Source organism: Saimiri boliviensis, chromosome 5 (genome assembly GCF_048565385.1).
Source record: "Saimiri boliviensis isolate mSaiBol1 chromosome 5, mSaiBol1.pri, whole genome shotgun sequence".
Lineage (NCBI taxonomy): Eukaryota > Metazoa > Chordata > Mammalia > Primates > Cebidae > Saimiri > Saimiri boliviensis.
The window spans coordinates 40,413,421-40,437,236 of NC_133453.1; the positions used below are offsets into that span (position 1 = coordinate 40,413,421).

A 23,816-nucleotide genomic window follows, 5' to 3' on the forward strand; every position below is an offset into this window, starting at 1 on the left:
GTGAAGGATCAGGTCCCACGGCCCCCATTCTTTGTCTCTACATCAAGCTCCATGGCCTGCTCTGTTCCTAACTAATCTTTAAGAACATCAAATAAATATTAATGGTAAAAGAGAAGCATCAGTCGGCAGCTTGCAGGACTCTCTACTCTCTCTCCTCTGTTCCCCTGCAACCTGGAGGTGCCATTAAAAATGCTTCCAAAGCCTGTTCTGGACAGGCAGTCAGTGCCCAGGACTCATACGGCAACAGCAAAGTGACCAAACCAGGTAAGGCTCTACATCACCCTGCTCTCAGACAGCTTTCACTCTCCATTAAAATAATTTAATAAACTGTTTTCCAGATTCAGTGAGTGCCTGTTGTTTCACATCTCAATGTAACACGGTTATAGTCTAATATCTTTTTTGTCAATCCTGAAGGTGTAAAATGGTATCCATCTTGTGGTTTAATGTGCATTCCCCTACCTTTGTTTCTTAAGAGATAGACTATGTTTCCAACAAAAAGTCAGCCACTGCTGAGTATTCCAAGTACTAACCCCAGAGAGCCTTATAATACCACCCACTATGATTAGAATCATCAGTTCAGCTGAATTTTGTGTGCCTATTTTCCCTAACAGAAGTCTTTCCAGATATTAGCAGTTAAATGTTCTTTATAACCATGAATTAACTGGCAGTTAAATGTTCTTTATAATCACGGGTAAATAGAAGGTACAAAGTCACTGTTTGCCAAATTGCAAGGGAATTGAAACTCTTCCTCAACATACCACTGTTATCTTCCATAGCATGTGATTGGAGGGCATATTTACCTGAAGTATCCAACAGCTGAAAGACTAATGCTTTCATTAAAAGCAGTCTGTGCCTGTGAAGGAAGAGCATAGTGTGATACAACAAGGATGCCCAAAGAAAGAATCACTCAAGACTTCAATTTTAATTTTACCCTGTGTGTTAAATAAAATTACCAGCAACAGTAACTAGGAAGGACCCAGATTAGTCCATTCCCTTCTGCATTCTCCATTTCCACAGGCATTTGTGTTTCACAGCTTGCAGCAGTTTGTTCAGCACGTATGATCGTAATAAATGCCTGCCGTGGTACGCTGCAGACTGGACTAAAGTCATCAACACGTGTTCCACTTAGGAAGAAATTCACTCGGTCATCCATAATAAATTTCCAATTAACGTGGGACATTTTAGAAAACAATGGTTGGTTGGCTGCTTAATTAATTTTAATATCAGGTTCCTGCTAGTCTGTAGAGTAAGGGTTCATTTTATAATTTATGGTTACGGGAATTGTCAATTCTTTCTGGGCATATTTGTTTCAGTTGAGGGGAATAATTTTGCTAGACTGTACCATTTATACCAAAAGGTCTCCTGACTCTGCAGAGCACAGAGTTGACTATTATGCAGAAAAATGGGGGCTAGGTCCAGGTCCCCAAGTCTATGAATGAAGGTCAGAAGTGCGTCAATCATTAGAGAAAGCAGCAGGCTGAGTGGCTGTATTTCCTGGTGGTGGAGGAGTACTCCCCACGCTGCACCACTCTCCAGCTTTCTCCAGCCACAGCGACTCAGCTTATTGGACTCAGGCAGCACAGGGGAGAGGACAGAAACAAATATGCCCAGGAAGTATAGACAGACGTCATAAATATTAATTATAAAATGAGTCCTTACTCTGCGGAACAGCAGAAACCTTTAAACCTTTCCTAAGTGGGATTCCTCAAATGCTGTTTCCCCTGGACCTGTACTCGTAAGGTTGCAAAAACTGACATTCTAGAATAGCCAGTGTGACACATGCTCCCAGCTTTTATGGATATTCGTTCCACAACTTCTGGTAGTTGATAACCTATTACTTTGAAAAGTTCGTTAGTTGACTTTAGAATGTGTCTTCTTTTCCAACTAGATTGTAGGCAGGTCAAAGGAAGCAGCTGAGTATTTCCATTCTACTGAGTACCTATTACTAGATGAACATATGCCCATTGGCCTGGTTTTCTATTTCTAAATGAGTGCTTATACGATTTTTACTTTTACAGAATGGTTCTACTATTGTTTTTCTATTTTAGGAACAGTGAAACCCAAAGGAGAAAAAACAGATGTAACGTTATTTTCCAGACAATCTCTAGGTTCCATAGGATGAAACATTAATGAATTCTAGATTAAAACAGGAGTTCTGGCAGAAAAACCATCTTTCTCTCTAACAGAAAATTTTCCCAGATGCATGAGTTCCTCTACTACATTGTGATAGGATTTCCACATGATAAGAGCCAAAGGGCGTTTTACTTATCATTATGCAATGGTGGTACCTTTGCAAATGCCCTTTCTGCAGATTTTAATTAATGCATATTGTTCTTACTCTCCTCCCACTCCTTTTTCTTCTAAAATAAAGTACAGAGAACTATTGATTCTCACCCAGTCTTTCCAAGTTCCTTTAGGATTCTTGCTGATGATGGGTTCGAGGCGTTTTAGAAGAGTTTGACAGGCATTCTAGAAATTATTTTTAAATTAAAATGATTATCCTAATTTCATGCAAACACCAAATTCAAAACAACATAATATGCACCATTCCATAGGCTTATCTAAGAGGGAACATGCAGAAATAAGACATCAACCCTATACGAAGGTGATCTGAAAGTTTTCACATGAGTGTGTGTGTGTGTGTGTGTGTGTGTGTGAGAGAGAGAGAGAGAGAGAGAGAGAGAGAGAGAGAGAGAGAGAGAGAGAGAAACTGGCGTTGTAAGCCATGCTAAAAAGTCTGGACTTGATAAAAAAACTTCCTGGCAAACCACTAGCCACTGCTTTCAGACATGGCTTGGCCACATTTCATTTTGTGAGAAAATTCACTCTGGTAGCAGAAAGCCAGAGCAAAAGGTGATGAAGTTGTAGTGGTGAGACAGAAGTCCTGCACCGGCCCTGGGAAGAGGTGGGAGTCTGTCTCAAAGTGGTACTAACTTAATATGGAAGCATAAAGACAGAGACATTTTGAGTAGAATTGAAAGGACTTGCTCACTAGTAAAATATCAGGATTGAAGGAGAAAAAGAAGTGGCACTTCCGGCACAGGAGAACCACAGGGTGCTGTACCACTGACTGAGGCCAAGATGGGGAAGGAGATATGAGCTGGGTTAACTCTCAGCATCTTTGAAGCTCTACCCATATATTTGGCCCTGAAAGAGTTAATGATTTGGACGCCACTGCAGTGACTGTTACCTTTACTGCCAACCCATTGAGGTCTGCCACCACAGAACCTCCAGAGACATTTGCATTAGGGACGGTTTCTGTGCTGGTTCCACGCAGGTGGACATTTGACATTGGCATTCTTAATTCACGGCTGGCCACCTGGATTTTAGGAGAGAGTTTCTTTTTAAACACTTTGATTAGTCCCAGACCTGTACACATGCCCACGTGTTAACACACATTTAATACCCTCACACGCATGACAGGGACAAGGGAGCAGAACCACAAATTTCCTCCAGGCACAAAAGTTTCTTGTTTCTAAAAGCCTATATGCTAGTCTGAACCCCAAGTCCTGAATACACTTTCTATTTCTTTGACTTTCTGGTGATCGTGTCAGAAATAGGAGGTGAGGCCCCAGGCCAACGCTGGAAGAAATGCTTCATTCTTATTTTTATAATCATGATATTGACACCTTTGAGGGTTCTCCTACCACCACACTCTGCAAAATTCTAGCAGAACCTCATCAATGATAGGAGATGTCTATCTCCTATCCGCATTTCTGGAGTTGACCCAGGAAAAGAATGCTTCTTATGAGAAAGGACAATGGCTTTGGAAAAGCAGCGGCATGAACATGTGAGTCACAGGACATGGTGACAGTGCCACATGCCAACACCGGGACTTAGTTGGCTGCTTTATTCTTTATTTTTAGTGCTAGAGAGCAAAATCATATTGTTAACTTTAGTTGATCCCAAATTCACCTCTCTCCTGCTAGCAGCATGGCTTGAAAGTGTTTACCTACAGCTCCTATAAGGACACAGGCATACGGAGCCCTTCCATGAGGCCTGGCTCTCAGATCATCCACACAGAGTGCATAGGCTCAGAATATAAAGGTTCTGGTGATCCAACAGGAAAACATTAAAATTTTACCCTCTAAATGGGGAAAGGATGACCAGTCAATTCTCAAGTGACTGAGAACATGAGAAAAAATATGTATTCAACATCTTTATATTCAAAAAAATGTAAATAAAAGAAACAGTAAGATACTTTCATTGACTTATCAAATTATCTACAAATTTTCAAATTTTCAACAATCCATAACATTCACTGTTAGGGTTATCATGAGATGGATACTTTCTGGAAAACAATTGATCAAACAATTTAAAATACTCACACCTGTGACCCAGTAATTCCCCCGGAAATCTATTTTAAGAAACAATCAATAATATGATTACAGGTAAATGTACAAAAATATTCGCTGAAGTATTCAAACAGCTGAGGGACGGTTAAACAAATCATACATATATTCACATGCAGCCATTAAAAATCATGATTGTAAAGACTGCTTAACGACAGGAGAAAGTGTTCACACTATATAAAGTGGGTGAAAAAACATAATACAAAATTAAACAAAAGCATGTTGGTGACTTTTTGCAAAAGAAAAAAAAGACAAGATGAAAAGACTTCCAAATCATGATTATTCTACATGGTGAAATTGTGTAGGGTCTTTGTTTTTTAAATTTTTCTGCTGCTTCCAAATGTTTTACAATCTATAATGTTACTATTATGATTAACAAAAGAGAAACAGTAGCTTAAAATTAATCTAAAATAAGATAGCCAAAAGAAAACAGATAAAATTTGGTTGGAAATATCAAAGGTGATATACATTAGTGATTGTTTGGAGCCCTTAATACAAAAAAGGCAAGAAATAATCCAATACATCAGAATTTACACATTATCTTATCGCCCAACAAAGATCCAAAAAGAACAACTCAACTGTCACTATATCCAAAGGAAAGCAGCAAATAAGCATATAACTTTCTTTAGCAATACAATAACTTGAGACTCTTCTGCCACATTCTTTTAGGTGTTCACTTCCAAAATTGGTTTGTTTACCCAGTTTCTGCTAATCACTTAACAGCTTAAGCTGTCAAAGCTCAAATCTCCTATCCTTTATTTTTAATTTTTATTTATTCTTTATTTTTTCAGACAGGGTCTTGCTCTGCCATCCAGGCTGGAGTTCAGTGGTACAATTGGCTCACTGCAGCCTCAACCTCCCAGGCTTAAGCAATCTTCCCACCTCAGTCTCCCAAGTAGCTGGGAACATAGGCTCATACCACCATGGCCTGCTAACTTAAAAAAAAATTATATATATATATATATGATATAGAATCTCCCTATGTTCCCTGGGCTGGTTTTGAACTCCTTCACTTAAGCAATCCTCTTGCCTAAGCTTACAGAAATGCTGGGATTATAGGCATGAGCCACCCTGCCCCACTTCCCATCCTGTATTTTATAATAGAAAATATCCATTCATTGTTTTTATCTCATGAACAGATCTATAAGCACACACCCACCTCAATCTAGTTATTTGCATTCTTACCTGAATCATTTTAGTGTGGACCCCCTGCCCCATTTCAATTCCACCATGAGTGACCAGCACCGAGCCGTCAAGATAAATGTGAACCAAGGCAGCAGCCTGAGCAGAAAAGACAAAAACTGTTTCTATGATCTTTTTGAGATTATCACATATTGTATCAATTAAAACATTTTCCTTGGAATTATTTCCCTCCAAGAATCCACCACCTCCCAGGCTGGAGCAACAGTTTAGGTTTCTTTCGGGGGTGGGAGAAATGGGGCAGGGACTGTTTTAAAATGCAAAGTAAAGTATAGACAGGTCGAGGGAGAAGGTGAATAATGGTGTGCATGCATATTCTCATAGTTGTAGGCATGACACAAGTAAAAATGGAAATCCATTTTCTTATAATCCCATATAAGATGAGATAGATAGAGATTATTTTTTTTTCTTTCTGCAAAATGACTAAGCTCACCCTAAATCATCTTGGCACAGAATTACAGAGCTTTGGAGCTAGACAAGAACTTGGAAGTAATCTTATCTAACTGTATAGCTCCCCACAAGGATCCAGAAGGAACCAGACTGCTAACAGCATTAAAGGCTCTTATAATCAGAAACATCCAGTCTCTAAGCTAAACATGTTTTATAATTAACAAGAATGTGCCTTCTGGCGTGTCTGCCTATGCTAAACTAGAATATGGGGATATCCTAGGAATTCACAGCAGAAAACAAGGATGGCTTCTTCCCTTTGGGTCTCCAATACAAGAGCAACATCAGCAGCATATGGTCCTAGAACAGATGTCTCTCAGTGGTTCCACTGTGGTCCAGGAAAGCCTTGCAGGCAACCTTCACAGCTCTTCAGCAGGGAAGTGCTGACTGCATGGGTGTGGTCTGCATCGGCTAGGTTTCTTAACATCTAAGCTTCTATGCAGAGTGGCATAATAATCCAGGATTTGAAAGTCAAGGTCTTCTGAACATTCTGGTATCAATCCAATGGCCACTTAATAAACCAAAAATTTTCCTAAGCCTTAATTGCTCACTTAGATTATTTATAAGCAACCCTGGTCATAAGTGAAAGTTGATGGAACTGCATGTTAATCGCCAGATAAACCCAAGAAAAAGACAGTATTTCCAAATCAATTCTCTGCCCATCAGAAGGGCCTTCCCAGCTACCTGGGGACTGTGGACCACACTTGCAGAACTCTTTTTATTTGTGTCCAAAGGTTTACATTACCCCTGTGAATGACAACCAGAAGCCTCTGTCATTCCAAATAAGGCAAGTTTGACAGTGAAAACAGACTCCATTTATTTGGTCAGCAGGTGTAAACTAGGAATGTATTGGGCAAATGGGGACACCAGGATACCCCTTCTCTGAGGACAAAGGCACATCTATCCACAGTCCAAAGGAGAACCTTAGACTCTTGAGGAAGGCACAGCAGCCATGATAATGACACCCAAGGGCCTTGGGAAGATGCAGAGGAGTGTGTTTTACTGTTTACTGACTCATGACTCCTGGAATCATGGCCATTCATTCTCAAAATAATAAAGGTAAGAAATAGCTTTCCTCTGCAGAGAGCCCCAAGCTGGCTGCCTGGGGGCTGTGCATCAGATGTCAGGTGATGCCAGCTGCAACAATAGCTCCTGGGCCCCATTCCATGGCACTTTATTGCGCTTTGCTAGAATATGAGCACCCTGAAAGGAAGGATCACGTGTTAAGGCATCTCTCGGAATGCAACATAGCAACAAACATGTAGTAGGTGCTCAGTAAATGTTTGATAAGTAAATTTGCAGTAGCATAGCCATGCAATCTGTTTCTTAATCTTGTAGACTCTGTATTTGGTCTCCTTGGCTCTGCAAAGTGTGCATGTAATTTGTAGTTGGACTTGGCCCATGTGATTGAGCTACAATTATAGTGGATTGTACTTTTCCTACATTGTGTGACTCTGCTGAAGACAGCATTCAGCCTGTATGTCCAAGGCAGCATGTCGATCAGAGATCACTCAGTAATTTGTTCCATGTGGTGCTGCAATCTCCTTGGGCTGTTTAAAATGCCAAATTTGGTTTAGTTAAGTGGCACCATGGGACAGTTCCATTGCTAGTGCCACAAAGGATAATTCTGCAAAGCTTTATCTATAAAATAGGCATAACTGGAGACCTGGAGCAGATGTTCTCCAGTGTAAGTAGAGGACCTAGTTGGGGGAATTTAAACCTAGTTGGGGGAATTTAAACAACAACTACTGTTATCAGTGAGAAGTTAGCTTCAAATGCACAGATTCCCCAAATATTTCAGCCATTCAGACATCTTAGTTCCTACTCTGTGCCAAGTGCCATAGTAAGGCTTGGACACACAGAGGTTGGTTAGGTTCTGTCTGTACCACTCAGTGTTCACACTGAGGGAAGTATGTACGCTTATCAGCGTTCAGCTCCAAACCACAGCAGTAAAGCAAATCACACAATCATTTTCTTTTCCAGTGCATATAAAAGTGATGTTTATGCTACACCATACTCTATTAAGTATACAATAGAATTATGTCTAAAAAGATTGTACATACTTTAATTTCAAAATACTTTGTTAAAAAATGTTAATAATCATCTGAGCCTTCAGAGAGTCAGAATCTTTTTGTAGATGGAGAAGGGTCTTGTCTCAATGTTGATGGTTGCTGACTAACCAGGGTGGTGGTTGCTGCAGGTTGGGGCAATTGTAACATTTTCTTTTCTTTTTTTTGAGACAGGGTCTTGCTTTTCCACCCAGGCTGGAGTGTAGTGTCTTCCTTACTAAGCTTAATCATTTCTAGCTTTTGATTTCAAGTGAGACTTGTGACTCTTTTTTTCACTTGAACACTTCAAGGCGATTGCAGGGTTATTAATGGACCTAATTTCAATATCATTGAGTCTCAGGGAATATGGAGGCCTAAGGAGAGGGGGAGAAATGGGGGAAGGGCCAGTCGGTGGAATAGTCAGAACATATAAAACATTTATTAAGTTTGCTGTCTTATATGGATGTGGTTCACGGTGCTGCTCCCCCCAAATTACAATACTAAAATTAAAGATCACTGATCACAGATCACCATAATCATGAAAAAGGTTGAAATTATGTGAGAATTACCAAAATGTGACAGAGAAACAGAGTCAGCACATACTGTTGGAAAAGTGGCACCAATAGACTTGCTTGAAGCAAGGTTGCCACCGACTTTCAATTCATAAAAAAAGCAGTATTTAGGAAGTGCAATAAAGCAGAGGGCAGTAAAACAAGGTATGCCTGAATAACACACGTGGGGTACATTTGACCCCCTCAGCTGTTGGGCAGGGACTGCCTCTGCTCAGGGTGGAGTGTGGGATGATGAGGGCGGTGCGGAGGTTGAATCCTTGTTCTGCCATTTACTGGCTGGATGTCCTTGGGCAAGAGAGAGAATCCCTATGGGCTTCAGTTTCTCCTTCTATGAAATGGATTCATACCTACCTGCTAGAGATGAGATAGGGACTAATCAAGTGGTGATTACAAATTCCCCAGCTCAGGTCCTTCCACAGAGAAGGCACTCACATATCATGTCTAGTTTCCTCCTCTATTTACTTTGCTTCAGAATGGAGTCTTTTAGCATGTGTCTTCCAAGGAGTTTTGTCTCAAACTCCTTGATTCTGCCCTAAGTAAATATTTTTAGCACAGAAGCTGGTCAGTTTCCCAGGAGGCCTTCAAGAATGCATTTGTACTGCTGGCTCTTGCCTAGTTTGTTCTCAGCTGAGCTGAATCCCACTTCAGTTTCTATCAAAAGGTGTTCTGGGGAGACCATGTGGTGCAACTAGAAAATCCAGCTTTGAGAGCCATTCAGACCTGAGTTCTAGCCCCACCCCAACCTCTACCAGCTGCAGGACCTTGAGCCAGTTATTTAAACCCTCTAACCCTAGATTTTTTCATCCCTAAAATGAGAATACAAATTTTCTAGGTTGTCCTAAGGTTGAATGAGATAAAACCTAAAAGTACTTAAACATCATAGTGCTCATTAATTGTCATTATTATTATTTTTTCTTTCTTGTAGATATGGGCCTATGTTGCCCAGGCTGGTTTCAAACACCTTGCCTCAAGCAATTCTCCCATCTTGGCCTCCCAAAGTGTTGGGATTACAGGTGTGAGGCACTGCATCTGGCCATATCTTTTTTAAATCTACCTTTTGAGAAAATTCTGATGAGGAAAATGGGCAAGACCTGGTCTATGGTGGAGGCCAGATGTGAAGTAATGGCAGCCATCAAATAGAGGTGGTGCATCATGTTACCCATAGCCAAACATGAGAGGATTTCCAAAGGATCCATGAACAAAGGAGACTGTTTTTCCTGATGATCCTGACCAACCTGCTCAAGGCAGATGGCCCTGACTGACCTCTTTGGTAAGTGCCAGCTAATCAATCAGTTTACCCAAAATTCTATACCAAGATTCAATGCTTATAAACACTTTTCCCAGTGGTAGTTTTTTCTCTCTTCCTTTGTAACAACCCCGTTTTTGCTTTTATTTCTCAATCACAGCCTCTTGTCTGTCTCTCACATCTGAGTTAATTGTATGTAGATGACTACATGGCTCTGTGTTATTTTTTTGCCATCACAAACAGGCAAGGAACGAGAAGGCTGCAATAAGATAACCATTTGTTATAATACTTCTCTGACCTCCCTCCTGCCTGCAATCAAAGCTGCATGCAAATGGTCTAAGGATGACACCAAAACTCAGCTAGGACAGTTAGGTGACTGGATGGATATGGGATGGGGAAATGACGGTCCTACCCATTTTTCCTGGCCTCTTCTCCTCCCTTAACACACAAGATCCCCTCAAAGCTCTCCCACCCCACCATTTATTTCTATTTTGTGATCGATCAACACAACTGCCACGCCTTCTTCGTGGCTCCCACCAAGGAGTGAATCTGCAAAGAGGAGTGACAATTGTGAGGCTTCTGCCAGCTTATCTGTATATACATGGATGTGTGTATGTAAGAAAATAGGTAATAGGGGTTCCCCACTGCCATACAATGAGCCAGAATGTTGCAGTCCTCACCAGCCATTAGGGGTAAATTTCATTCAATCTTGAGAGACAGTCAAGAATGAAGAGGTGGAAATGGCATGTGGGATTCAGCAACGAGGCAAGGGGATTTCTTTAATCAGTGAAAGAAATTAAACTGCAAGAGCAGATTCCTAGTCTTCCCTTTCACAGTTTTAAAAGCTCCAAGGTGAATAAACTTCAAAAATTATATTTAAAAAATGATTTATTTTTCTGGATTTAATTTACTCCAACCCACCCAGAAGGACAGGGCACCCAAAACCTTGCAGCTTCTCATTCCTATTTCATGGTCCAGTGACACAGAATTGCAGATGCTGGGAGAGGAGTCTTGGAGGCCATTGGTCCCACCCTCCTGCTTTCCACATGAGCGGTCTGGGCCCAGAGCAAATGGACCCAGCTGCCTGTTGCCAGGACCAGGAGTAAACCTCAGTCCCCCAATTTCCAGCAAGAATGTTTTTTGCCAACCATGGGGATGTGGGCAGAGGAGCTCTGGTCTCCTCTGGAGTAAAGCTAGCTTAATTACTTTGACTTTGGTGGCTTTTGTGAAATTTAACAACTGGGCATTGCAACCATATGGCTCATATGACCTAAGGATAAGTTTGCTCAATGCCTCTTGCTTTGTCTAGGCTGTTTCTGGGCAGCATCCTCATGTGTATTTGGAGAACTGACCTGACCAGCAGCGCGTGAGCCAAGGCCAACAGGAAACTTCAAGGGGACCATGGACAGTCCTTTCTTCTTCCAGTAATTCTCCATGTTGAATTTTTCCACAACCACTTTCCTCTCAGAGTAGGAAGACATGGCCATACATTCTCTCCAACACTGGGCCAGGTTCTTGGCATTGATCTCTTGTTTGTAGGGTGTTTGATCAATTTCCTTGTACATGTTTATCATTCGCACCTATGAAAGAAAAGGAGATTAAAGCAGGGAGGGGAAACCCGCAGACATAGGCTTGTCTGCCCCCTGTTCTCCTGGTCAAATTCTGCCCATCTAATAAGGTCCAAGCCAATTTCTACTTAGTCCTTGTGGAAGTCTTTCCTGTTGTACAACATTGTCCTCTTCCTCTACTCAGAGCTTCTATCAAATGTGCTAGCAATTACGTGCCTTCTATGCTACTCTTGTGCAACTTTAAAGGATGGAACCCTTCCCTTATGTTCCAATATAACTCAACACGGTCCATGTACGCTGTAGACTCTTAATTCTAGTTGCATTTGGTATCGCTGCTGAAAGGTCATCTAGGCCACATGATTTGGATTACTCACATGCTGTGTTGTAAGGTAAGACTACTCACCTCCAAAAGAGGCAAACATGAAAGTTTGCTTAAATATAACCAATATCTAGGATGAAGAACAAATTAAAAGATTCTATCCTAGGATGTCTGAAGCACTGAGTGCAATTCTCCTGTATTCCCAGAATTGATAACTAAGACCCTCAGCAGAGAATAAAATGTGCCAAGTATGTTATATTCTCAGCTGAGAAAACTCTTAGCACTTGTGGTCAGCCCCCTCACTAAGCTGACTGAGCCATCACAGACACACTCTCCCCACCCTCCTAAGCAAATTATCAGATCATTGTAAGAGAAATACTGGAAATTAATGAGCTGTGCCATTTGGGGGAAGTGGTGTTTTTAAGAGGCCGTTCCCTGCTCTAACTTCCCTGGGTGTGAAGACAGGTCTTCTTGTGATTCTCTTCCATAGTGCTACCAAATGTGGCAGGACATCAGGAGAGAGTCTAGTGGGATGACAATGAAGGGAGGGGCAAGGCCTCCCATACGTTCAAGAGAAGCAAAGGAAGTGGCTACTCTTGGGCGAAAGGTGGTAGATGAGTTGGGACTGAGACAGGGGCTAAAACTGAAGCCTAAGCACTGTTATCTTATAGAGAAGCCACTTGGGCCCTGAGCAGAGGTGTAGTTCTCAACTGTTAATGTACATCAACTCTCAGAAGTGTTAAGGGTAAAACTTTCCACTGCTACCCCCTCTTCCCTTGCAACAAACCGCAAACTTTAGCTTCTGTACAGACTGCTTGCCTTGCACACCTGCTCACCCCTGTGCCTCCTTGAATAAGGATGTGGTTTTACAGCTTAAATGCCTTGCTCCCCCTGAGCTCGGGGCCATGGGTTGGAGAGACATGAGTCCTTCGTGGCCGCCGGCAATAAAGACCCTGCAATTTGGCATACTTTTGTCTTGGTGTTGATTTTCTGTGCTTGCCCCTGTGCAACAGGACCTGGGGCCTTCTACAGACAGCTGGGACATGGGCAGAGAGGCGTGATCACCAGTGGAAAGCTGTGCCAGCTGTTTGCTGAAGGTCCAGGGACTGCCAATTTCTGGAAGAGCTGGCAGAAATGGAGCCATAGACAATGTAATTGAAAAGTGACTACATCTGACCAAAGAGAGGACTGTGAGCTTACTGAGAGAAGTCACAGAGGGAGAAACTGGCTGTTTTTCCTAGCCCTTCCTCTCTTCTTCCTTGCACCAGCATCACAGCAGAAGGCACAGGAGAGGGGAAGGAGCTGAAAAAGGGCTCATTCCATCTCCCCACACTAATTCTACTCCAGGATCTGGGAAGAGGAACCAGGGAGGGGAAGGTCTTTGAATGAAGTTGGGGCTGAGACGGAAATAACTGAAAGGAGAACCTAGATCATTATGGCAGACAGGAGGCAGGACTGGATTACAGCTCCAGACAGAGCAGCCTGTGGAAGCTTGCCTTGTGAATTTTAGCTCCAGATCGACTGCAAGGACAAACCAGTAATCCCAAGTGGACCCACAAACCCTCTGAAGGAAGTGGACTGCTCTTGCAGAACCCAGGAGATACCTCAAATACTGTGAGTGCCCCAACTGCGGAAGGGGGAAAGGGAGACCCTCCTCTCCTAAACACACCCCCCCACTGGAGAAGCTGAAGGCCTGTTTGCAGAAGTTTCTGACCTTACCTGGAGCTGAGCCAATTTAGAGAGCCGAGTGCAATGCATGGATAGAAGCAGCAGCAGAAAGGCCCTTGGAGCTCACTGTATCCCCTAGCAGGTCATTCCTGCCTAACACCACAGGGACCCATTGGGAGTGTGACCAGAGGAGCAGGGAGTATAACTCCATAGGGAGAAGGAAATCTTTAGCTGATCTTTGCAATAATTTGAATGGGACAAGAAGCCTCCTGGCCAGAACTCGGAGGAGGGCACATATCTGGTGTGCAGACTCCATAGGCGAGGGAAGAACCAAGCCCTTTTTTCTCACAGCTGGGAGGTGTGTAGCCCAGGGCAAGTTTTCAAGCCCATCACACCCTCTGCCTGGAAACAAACTCAGGGCTGTTAGGGGGTGCACGGTGGGAGTGAGACTGGCCCTTCAGTTTGCATGAGAGCTGGGTGAGGCCTATGACTGCCAGCTTTCCCCCACTTCCCTGACAACCTGCATGACTCGGCAGAGGCAGCCATAATCCTCCTAGGTACACAACTCCAGTGACCTGGAAATCTCACCCCCAACCCCCACAGCAGCCACAGCGAGACCCACCCAAGGAGAGTCTGAGCTCAGAAGCACCTATCCCCACCCCCACTTATGGTCCTTCCCTATTCACCCTGGTAGTGGAAGAAGAAGGACATTTAATCTTGGGCATACTAGGGCCCCATCCACCACCAGTCCCTCACAACACTACTACAGCTGATGCTTTCAGGAAAGTGCTACCTCCTGGCAGGAGGCCAACCAGCACAAAACTAGAGCATTAAGCCACCAAAGCTAAGGACACTAATGGAATCCACTGTACCCTCCATCACCTCCACCAGAACAGGCACTGGTATCTGTGGCTGAGAGACTCATAGACAGTTCACATCACAGGAATCTGTGCAGACAACCCTCAGTCCCAGCCTGGAGCCAGGTGGACTCGCTGGGTAGCTAGACCCAGAAGAAAGACAACAATCACTGCAGTTCTACTCACAGGAAACCACATCCATAGGAAAAGGGAGAAAGTACTACAACAAAGGAATACTCTGTGGGACAAAAGAAACTGAGCAATAGCTTTCAGTCCTAGACCTTCCCTCTGACAGAGCCTACCCAAATGAGATGAAACCAGAAAACCAACCCTGGTAGTATGACAAAACAAGGCTCATCAACACCCCCCCAAAAATCACATGAGTTCACAAGCAATGGATATGAACTTATAAGAAATCTCTAATTTACCTGAAAAAGAATTCAGGAGTTTAGTTATTAAGCTAATCAGGGAGAGACAAGAGAAAGGCAAAGCCCAATGCAAGAAAATCCCAAAAATGATATAAGAAGTGAGGGAGAAATATTCAAGGAAATAGATAGCTTAAAGAAAAAGCAATCAAAATTTCAGGAGACTTTGGATACACTTTTAGAAATGCAAAATGATCTGGAAAGTCTCAGTAATAGAATTGAACAAGTAGAAGAATGGCGTTCTGAGCTCAAAGACAAGGTCTTTGAATTAATCCAATCCAACAATGATAAAGAGAAAAGAATAGAAAAATATCAGCAAAGTCTCCAAGAAGTCTGGGATTATGTTAAATGACCAAACTTAAGAATAATCCGTGTTGCTGAGGAAGAAGACAATTCTAAAATCTTAGAAAACATATTTGGGGGAATAATCGAGGAAAACTTCCCCAGCCATGCTAGAGACCTAGACATCCAAATACAAGAAGCACAAAGAACACCTGGAAAATTCATCACAAAAAATCTTCACCTAGGCACACTGTCATCAGGGAATCCAAAGTTAAGACAAAAGAAAGAATCTTAGGAGCTGTGAGACAGAAGCACCAGATAACCTATGAAGGAAAACTTATCAGATTAAAAGCAGATTTCTCAGCAGAAACCCTAGAAGGGATTGGGGCCCTATTTTCAGCCTCCTCAAACAAAACAATTATCAGCCAAGAATTTTGTATCCAGTGAAACTAAGCATCGTGTATGAAGGAAAGATACAATCATTTTCAGACGAACAAAGGCTGAGAGAATTTGATCAAGTCATCACTACAAGAACTGCTAAAAGGAGCTCTAAATCTTGAAACAAATTCTGGAAACACATCAAAACAGACCTTCTTTGAAGCATAAGTCACACAGAATCTATAAAATATAAATACATGTTAATAGTGAAAACAAAAACCCACAAAGTACACGGGCAACAAAAAGCATGATAAATGCAATGGTACCTCACATTTCAATACTTAACATTGAATGTAAATGGTGTAAATGCCACTTAAAAGATACAGAACGACAGAATGGATAAGAACTCAACAACCAACTATCTGCTGCCTTCAGAAGACTCACCTAACACATAAGGACTCACATAAACAAAGTAAAGGGATGGAAAAGTCAATTCATGCAAATGGACACCAACAGCAAGTAGGAGTAACTATTCTTATATGAGACAAAACAAATTTTAAAGCAACAGCAGTTAAAAGAAACAAAAAGGGACATTATATAATGGTAAAAGGCCTTGTCCAACAGGAAAATATCACAATCTTAAACATATATGCACCTAACACTGGAACTCCCAAATTTATAAAGCAATTACTAATAGACCTAATAAATGAGATAGACAGCAATACAATAATAGTGGGGAACTTCAATACTCCACTGACAGGACTAGACAGGTCATCAAGACAGAAAGTCAACAAAGAAATGGTAGATTTAAACTATACTTTAGAACAAATGGACTAAACAGATATATACAGAACATTTCATCTAACAACTGCAGAACATACCTTCTATTCAACAGCACATGGAACTTTCTCCAAGATAGACCATGTAGACCATATGATAGGCCATAAAACAAGCTCAATATATTTAAGAAAACTGAAATTATATCAAGCACTGTCTCAGAACACAGTGGAATAAAACTGGAAATCAGCTCCAAAAGGAACCTTCAGAACCATGAAAATACATGGAAATTAAATAACCTGCTCCTGAATGATAATTGGGTCAAAAAAGAAATCAAATAGAAATTAAAATATTCTTCAAACTGCATGACAATAATGATACAACCTATCAAAACCTCTGGGATACACAAAGGCAGTGCTAAGAGGAAAGTTCATAGCCTTAAGTGCCTACATCAAAAAGACTGAAAGTGCACAACCTGACATTCTAAGGTCACACCTCAAGGCAATAGAGAAACAAGAGCAAATCAAACCCAAACCCAGCAGAAGAAAGGAAATTACAACGATCAGAGCAGAAATAAATGAAATAGGGGAAAAAAGAAATAATACAAAAGATAAATAAAACAAAAGTCTGGTTCTTTGAAAAGATAAATAAAATTGATACACCATTAGCAAGATTAACTAAAAAAGAAGAGTGAAAATCCAAATAACCTTACTAAGAAATGAAACAGGAGATATTACAACTGACAACACTGAAATACAAAAGATCATTCATGGCTACTATGCACACCTTTACACACATAAACTAGAAAACCTAGAAGAGATGGATAAATTCCTAGAAAAATACAACTCTCCTAGCTCAAATCAGGAAGAATTAGATAACCCGTAACAGACCAATAACAAGCAGTGAGATTGAAATGGTAATTTAAAAGTTACCAACAATAAAAATTCCAGGACCAGATGGATTCACAGCTGACTTCTACCAGACATTTGAAGTATTGGTACCAATTCTTTTGAGACTATTCCACAAGATAGAGAAATAAGGAACCTTAAATAATTTATTTTATGAAACCAGTATCACTAATAACAAAACCAGGAAAGGACACAACACAGAAAGAAAAGTACAGACCAATATCCTTGATGAACATCAATGTTAAAATCCTTAACAAAATACTACTTAACTGAATCCAATAACATATTAAAGAGATAATTCACCATGATCAAGTGGGTTTCATACCAGAAATGCAGGTTTAACACACACAAGTTAACAAATGTGATACACATGCAAGCTAACAAATGTGATACACTACAAAATCAGAATTAAAAACAAAAATCACACAATCATCTCAATGCAGAAAAAAAGATTTCACAAAATCCAGCATCCCTTTATGATTAAAACTGTTAGCAAAATCAGCATACAAGGGATATACTTTAATGTAATAAAATCCATCTACTACAAACACAGTCAACATAATACTGAATGGGGAAAAGTTGAAGGCATTCCCTCTGAGAACAGGAAAAGACAAGGATGCCCACTCTCACCACTTCTCTTCAACATAGTACTGGAAGTCCTAGCCAAAGCAATCACACAAGAGAAATTTAAAAGGGGCATCCAAATTTGTTAATAGGAAGTTAAGTAGTCATTGTCAGCTGACAATATGATGGTTTACCTTGAAAACCCTAAGAACTCCTCCGGAAGGCTCCTGGAACTGACAAAAGAATTCAGCAAAGTCTCCAGATACAAGATCAATGTACACAAATCAGTAGCTCTTCTGTACACCAATGGTGACCAAGCAGAGAATCAAATCAATAACGCAACCCCTTTTATAACAGCTACATAAATAATAATAATAAAATACTTAGGAATATATCTAAACAAGGAGTTGAAAGACCTCTACAAGAAAACTACAAAACACGGCTGAAAGAAATCATAGATGACACAAACAAATGGAACCACATCCAATGCTCATGGATAGATAGAATCAATATGGTGAAAGTGACCATACTGCCAAAAGCAATCTACAAATTCAATGCAATTCCCATTAAAATACCACCATCAGTCTTCACAGAATTCGCAAAAAAAAAATTCTAAAATTTATATGGAACCAAAAAAGCGCCCCCATAGCCAAAGCAAGACTAAGCAAAAATAATAGATCTGGAAGCATCACAATACCTGATTTCAAACTATGCTGTAAGGCCATAGTCACCAAAGCAGCTTGGTACTGGTATAAAAATAAGCACATAGACCAATGGAACAGAATAGAGAACCCAGAAATAAACCCCAAAATACTTACACCCAGCTGATCTTTGACAAAGCAAGCAAAAACATGAAGTGGGTAGAAGATACTCTATTCAACAAATGGTACTGGGATAATTGGCTAGCCACATGTAGTAAGAATGAAGCTGGATAATCATCTCTCACCTTATACAAAAATCAACTTAAGATGGATTAAGGACTTAAACCTAAGACCAGGAACTATTAAAATTCTAGAAGATAACATTGGAAAAAATCCTTCTAGACATTGGCTTAGGTAAGGATTTCATGATCAAGAACCTAAAATCAAATGCAATAAAACAAAGATAAATAGCTGGGAGCTAATTAAACTGAAGAGATTTTTCACAGCAAAAGGAAGAGTCAGCAGGGTAAACAGACAACTCATAGAGTGGGAGAAAATCCATACATCTGACAAAGGACTAATATCCAGAACCTACAATGAATCAAACAAATCGGTAAGAAAAAAACAATGCCATCAAAAAGTGGGCTAAGTACATGAATAAACAATTCTCAAAAGAAGATATACAAATGGCCAACAAACATATGAAACAATGCTCAACATTACGAATGATCAGGGAAATGCAAATTGAAACCACAATGTGATACCACCTTAGTCTTGCAAGAATGGCCATAATAAAAAACAAACAAACAAACAAAAAAACCAGTACATGTCGGCATGGATGCGGTGAACAGAGAATACTTCTATGTTGCTGGTGGGAACGTAAATTAGTGTAGCCACTATGGAAAACAGTGTGGAGATTCCTTAAAGAACTGAAAGTAGAGCTACCGTTTGATCCAGCAATCCCACTACTGGGTATCTATCCAGAGGAAAATAAGTCATTATTTGAAAAAGATACTTGCACACACATGTTTACAGTAGCACAATTCACAATAGCAAAATCACCGAACCAATCCAAATGCCCACCAATCAATGAGTGGATAAAGAAACTGTGATATCTATATCTATATCTATATCTATATCTATATCTATATCTATATATCTATATCTATATCTATCTCACAGTTTGTGTATTTAAATACATTTATTTAAATGCAGTTAATTCATTCCTTTTTATGGCTGTGTAGTATTCCATCATATATGTATATAAAAATCATATATATATATGATGGAATGCTATATATATACACGTATGTATATATATATGTGTGTGTATATATATATATATATATATATATATAATGGAATACTATACAGCCATAAAAAGGAATGAGTTAACTGCATTTACAGTGACCTGGATGAGATTGGAGACTATTATTCTAAGCAATTCAGGAATGGAAAACCAAACATTGTATGTTCTCAGTGATATATAAGAGCTAAGCTATGAGGATGCAAAGACATAAGAATAATACAATGAACTTCGGGAACTTGAGGGGAAGAGTGGGAGGGGAGTGAGGGATAAAAGACTACAAATATGAGAATGCTGGGAAGATGGCCGCCTAAGAACAGCTCAGGACTTCAGCTCCCAGTGAAGGTGCAGAGGGTGAGTGGACACCGCATTTCCAGACGAACTCTTATTGCCCACAGACCAGGAGATACCCAGGCAGAGGGGTCGCTAGCGTCGCAGTCCCAGCCGGTGCGGCTGTTTTGGCCCCCGTGGGGCTGATTCTGCCCGCGCAGCTGCTGTGACCACGCCCTGTTGCTGCGGTTCTCCGTACAAAAGCCACTGGTCTGGGAGCCCTCTTAGCTGGCGAGCAGAGCCCTGAGACGGCAGAGTTGCCCATTCATCTGAAATAGCGAGTCAGGCCAGGAGACTCCTAGGCAAAAAATCTGCCAGGAGCCGGCGCCACAGTTCGAGCCAACTCCGTGAGTCGCAGCACGGGAGATCCCGGCGCCTTTTCAGCAGGCGACCCGAACCCGGGGTCGTTCAACTTAAAAGAAAAGACTCTGAGTCAGGGAGCCAGGTGATCAGGCTCGGTTGGTCCCACCCCTCCACCCCCAACAACAACGAAAACAAAAACAGTAATTGGAAACCCTCTGGGTTGAGCCCTCCAAACCAAGCACAGCTGAACCCGGACGGTCAGGCTCCGTGGAGGAGGGGCTTCCGCCATTACTGAGACTCTCCACCGCTAGGGAGGCAGGCTGCCGTTGCCGAGGCAACCTGCCACAACAGAGAGAGTCCGCCATAACAGAGGCGGGGCCACCATTGCCAAGACAGTTCTAACTACGCCCATATAAAAAGGACTACAGGGAAGAGCTCAGGGCAGCTGGGCGGAGCCCACAGCAGCTCAGCAAAGTCCCTGCGGGCAGGCAGTGGCTAGGCGTGCTGCTAGCTGGGCGGGTCAGACCTGAAAGAAAAATCAAAAAAGGCAGTAGTGCAACGGAAACTCATAAAGCTCCAACTCCCTGGGACAGAGACAGACAACAGGTGGATAAACCCACAAAAATGGGAAGAAACCAGCGCAAAAAGGATGAAAACTCCCGAAACCAGAACACCTCTCCTCCTAAAAGGGATCACAACTCCTCACCAGCAAGGGAACCAGACCGGATGGAGAAGGAGGGTGATGAAATGACAGAATCAGACTTCAGAAGGTGGGTAGTAAGAAACTACAATGAGCTAAAAGAACATGTTCTAACCCATCGCAAAGAAAATAGGAACCTTGAAAAAAGATTGGACGAACTGCTGACGAGAATGGACAGCATAGAGAGGAGTATAAGTGAATTGATGGAGATGAAAAACGCAACACGAGAACTTCGTGAAGCATGCACAAGCTTCAACAGCCGAATTGACCAAGCAGAAGAAAGGATATCAGAGGTCAAAGATCAACTCAATGAAATAAAAAGAGAAGGCAAGAACAGAGAAAAAAGCACAAAAAGGAATGAACAAAATCTTCAAGAAATGTGGGACTATGTGAAAAGACCTAATCTACGTCTGATAGGTGTACCTGAATGTGATGAAGAGAATGAATCCAAGCTGGAAAATACTCTTCAGGATATTATCCAGGAAAACTTCCCCAACCTAGCAAGGCAGACCAATATTCAAATCCAGGAAATACAGAGAACACCACAAAGATATTCCTCAAGAAGAGCAACCCCAAGGCACATAATCGTCAGATTCACCAGGGTTGAAATGAAAGAGAAAATGCTAAGGGCAGCCAGAGAGAAAGGTCGGGTTACCCACAAAGGGAAGCCCATTAGACTCACAGCAGATCTCTCAGCAGAAACCCTACAAGCCAGAAGAGACTGGGGGCCAATATTCAACATCCTTAAAGAAAAGAACTTTCAACCCAGAATCTCCTATCCAGCCAAACTAAGCTTCATAAGTGAAGGAAAAATAAAATCCTTTGTGAACAAGCAAGCACTCAGAGGTTTCATCACCACCAAACCTGCTCTACAAGAACTGAAAGAGGCTCTACACATATAAAGGAACAACCAGTACCAGCCACTCCAAAAACACACCAAATGGTAAAAGAGCATCAACACAATCAAGAATCTGCATCAACTAACCAACAAAACAGCCAGGTAGCATCAAAATGACAGTATCAAATTCACACATAACAATACTATCCCTAAATGTCAATGGACTAAATGCCCCAATCAAAAGACACAGACTGGCAAATTGGATAAAAAGCCAAAACCCATCAGTGTGCTGTATCCAGGAAACCCATCTTACATGCAAGGATACACAAAGGCTCAAAATAAAGGGATGGAGGAAGATCTACCAAGCAAATGGAGAGCAAAAAAAGGCAGGAGTTGCAATTCTCATCTCTGATAAAATAGACTTTAAAGCAACAAAGATCAAAAGAGACAAAGAAGGACATTACATAATGGTAAAAGGATCACTGCAACAAGAAGAGCTAACGATCCTAAATATATACGCACCCAATACAGGAGCACCCAGATACATAAGGCAAGTTCTTAATGACTTACAAAGAGACTTAGACTCCCACACAATAATAGTGGGAGACTTTAACACCCCATTGTCAATATTAGACAGATCATCCAGACAGAAAATCAACAAGGATATCCAGGACCTGAATACAGACCTGGAACAAGCAAACCTAATAGACATTTACAGAACTCTCCACCCCAAATCCACAGAATATACATTCTTCTCAGCACCACATCACACCTACTCTAAAATTGACCACATAATTGGCAATAAATCACTCCTCAGCAAATGCAAAAGAACAGAAATCATAACAAACAGTCTCTCAGACCACAGTGCAATCGAGTTAGAACTCAGAATGCAGAAACTAACTCAGAACCGCACAGCTTCATGGAAACTGAACAACTTGCTCTTGAATGTTGACTGGATAAACAATGAAATGAAGCCAGAAATAAAGATGTTCTTCGAAACCAATGAGAACGAAGACACAACATACCAGAATCTCTGGGACACATTTAAAGCAGTCTCTAGAGGAAAATATATAGCAATGAGTGCCCACATGAGAAGAAAGGAGAGATCGAAAATTGACACCCTATCATCAAAATTGAAAGAGCTAGAGGAGCAAGATCAAAAAAACTCAAAACCTAGCAGAAGACAGGAAATAACTAAGATCAGAGCAGAACTGAAGGAAATAGAGACACAAAAAACTCTTCAAAAAATCAATAAATCCAAGAGCTGGTTTTTTGAAAAGATCAACAAAATAGACAGACCACTAGCCAGATTAATAAAAAAGAAAAGAGAGAATAACCAAATTGATGCAATAAAAAACGATAAAGGGGATATCACCACAGATTCCACAGAAATCCAAACCATCATCAGAGGTTATTACAAACAACTCTATGCACATAAACTAGTAAACCTGGAAGAAATGGATAAATTCCTGGACACCTGCATCCTCCCAAGCCTAAACCTGGAAGAAGCCGAAACTCTGAATAGACCAATAACATGGTCTGAAGTCGAGGCAGCAATAAAGAGCCTACCACCCAAAAAAAGCCCAGGTCCAGATGGGTTCACAGCGGAATTCTACCAGACATACAAAGAGGAGCTGATACCATTCCTTCTGAAACTATTCCAGACAATCCAAAAAGAGGGAATTCTTCCAAAATCATTTTACGAGACAAACATCATCCTGATACAAAACCCGGCAGAGACTCAACAAGAAAAGAAAATTTCAGGCCAATATCCATGATGAACATAGATGCAAAAATCTTCAATAAAATACTGGCAAACCGATTGCAACAGCATATCAAAAAGCTCATCCACCATGATCAAGTAGGATTCATCCCGGGGATGCAAGGCTGGTTCAACATACGCAAGTCCATAAACGTAATTCACCACATAAACAGAACCAAAGACAAAAACCACATGATTATCTCAATTGATGCAGAGAAGGCTTTTGACAAAATTCAACAACCCTTTATGCTAAAAACCCTCAATAAACTAGGTATTGACGGAACGTATCTCAAAACAATAAAAGCTATTTACGACAAACCAACAG

General features: G+C 41.2%; 1 protein-coding gene across 5 annotated transcripts in view; it reads right to left on the reverse strand.

The window, feature by feature from the left end:
• AOX1 (aldehyde oxidase 1) overlaps positions 1-23,816 on the reverse strand; it is a 92,030-nt gene that overhangs the window by 8,633 nt on the left and 59,581 nt on the right. For all 5 annotated transcript variants that reach the window (XM_039469499.2, XM_003925677.3, XM_074398620.1 and 2 more), the window contains 5 exons: positions 11,218-11,445; positions 5,538-5,633; positions 3,191-3,319; positions 2,395-2,469; positions 801-853 (listed from right to left, as the gene is read on the reverse strand). In XM_039469499.2, the coding sequence (XP_039325433.2) occupies positions 801-853; positions 2,395-2,469; positions 3,191-3,319; positions 5,538-5,633; positions 11,218-11,445 (581 nt within the window). The remainder of the gene's footprint in view (positions 1-800; positions 854-2,394; positions 2,470-3,190; positions 3,320-5,537; positions 5,634-11,217; positions 11,446-23,816) is intronic.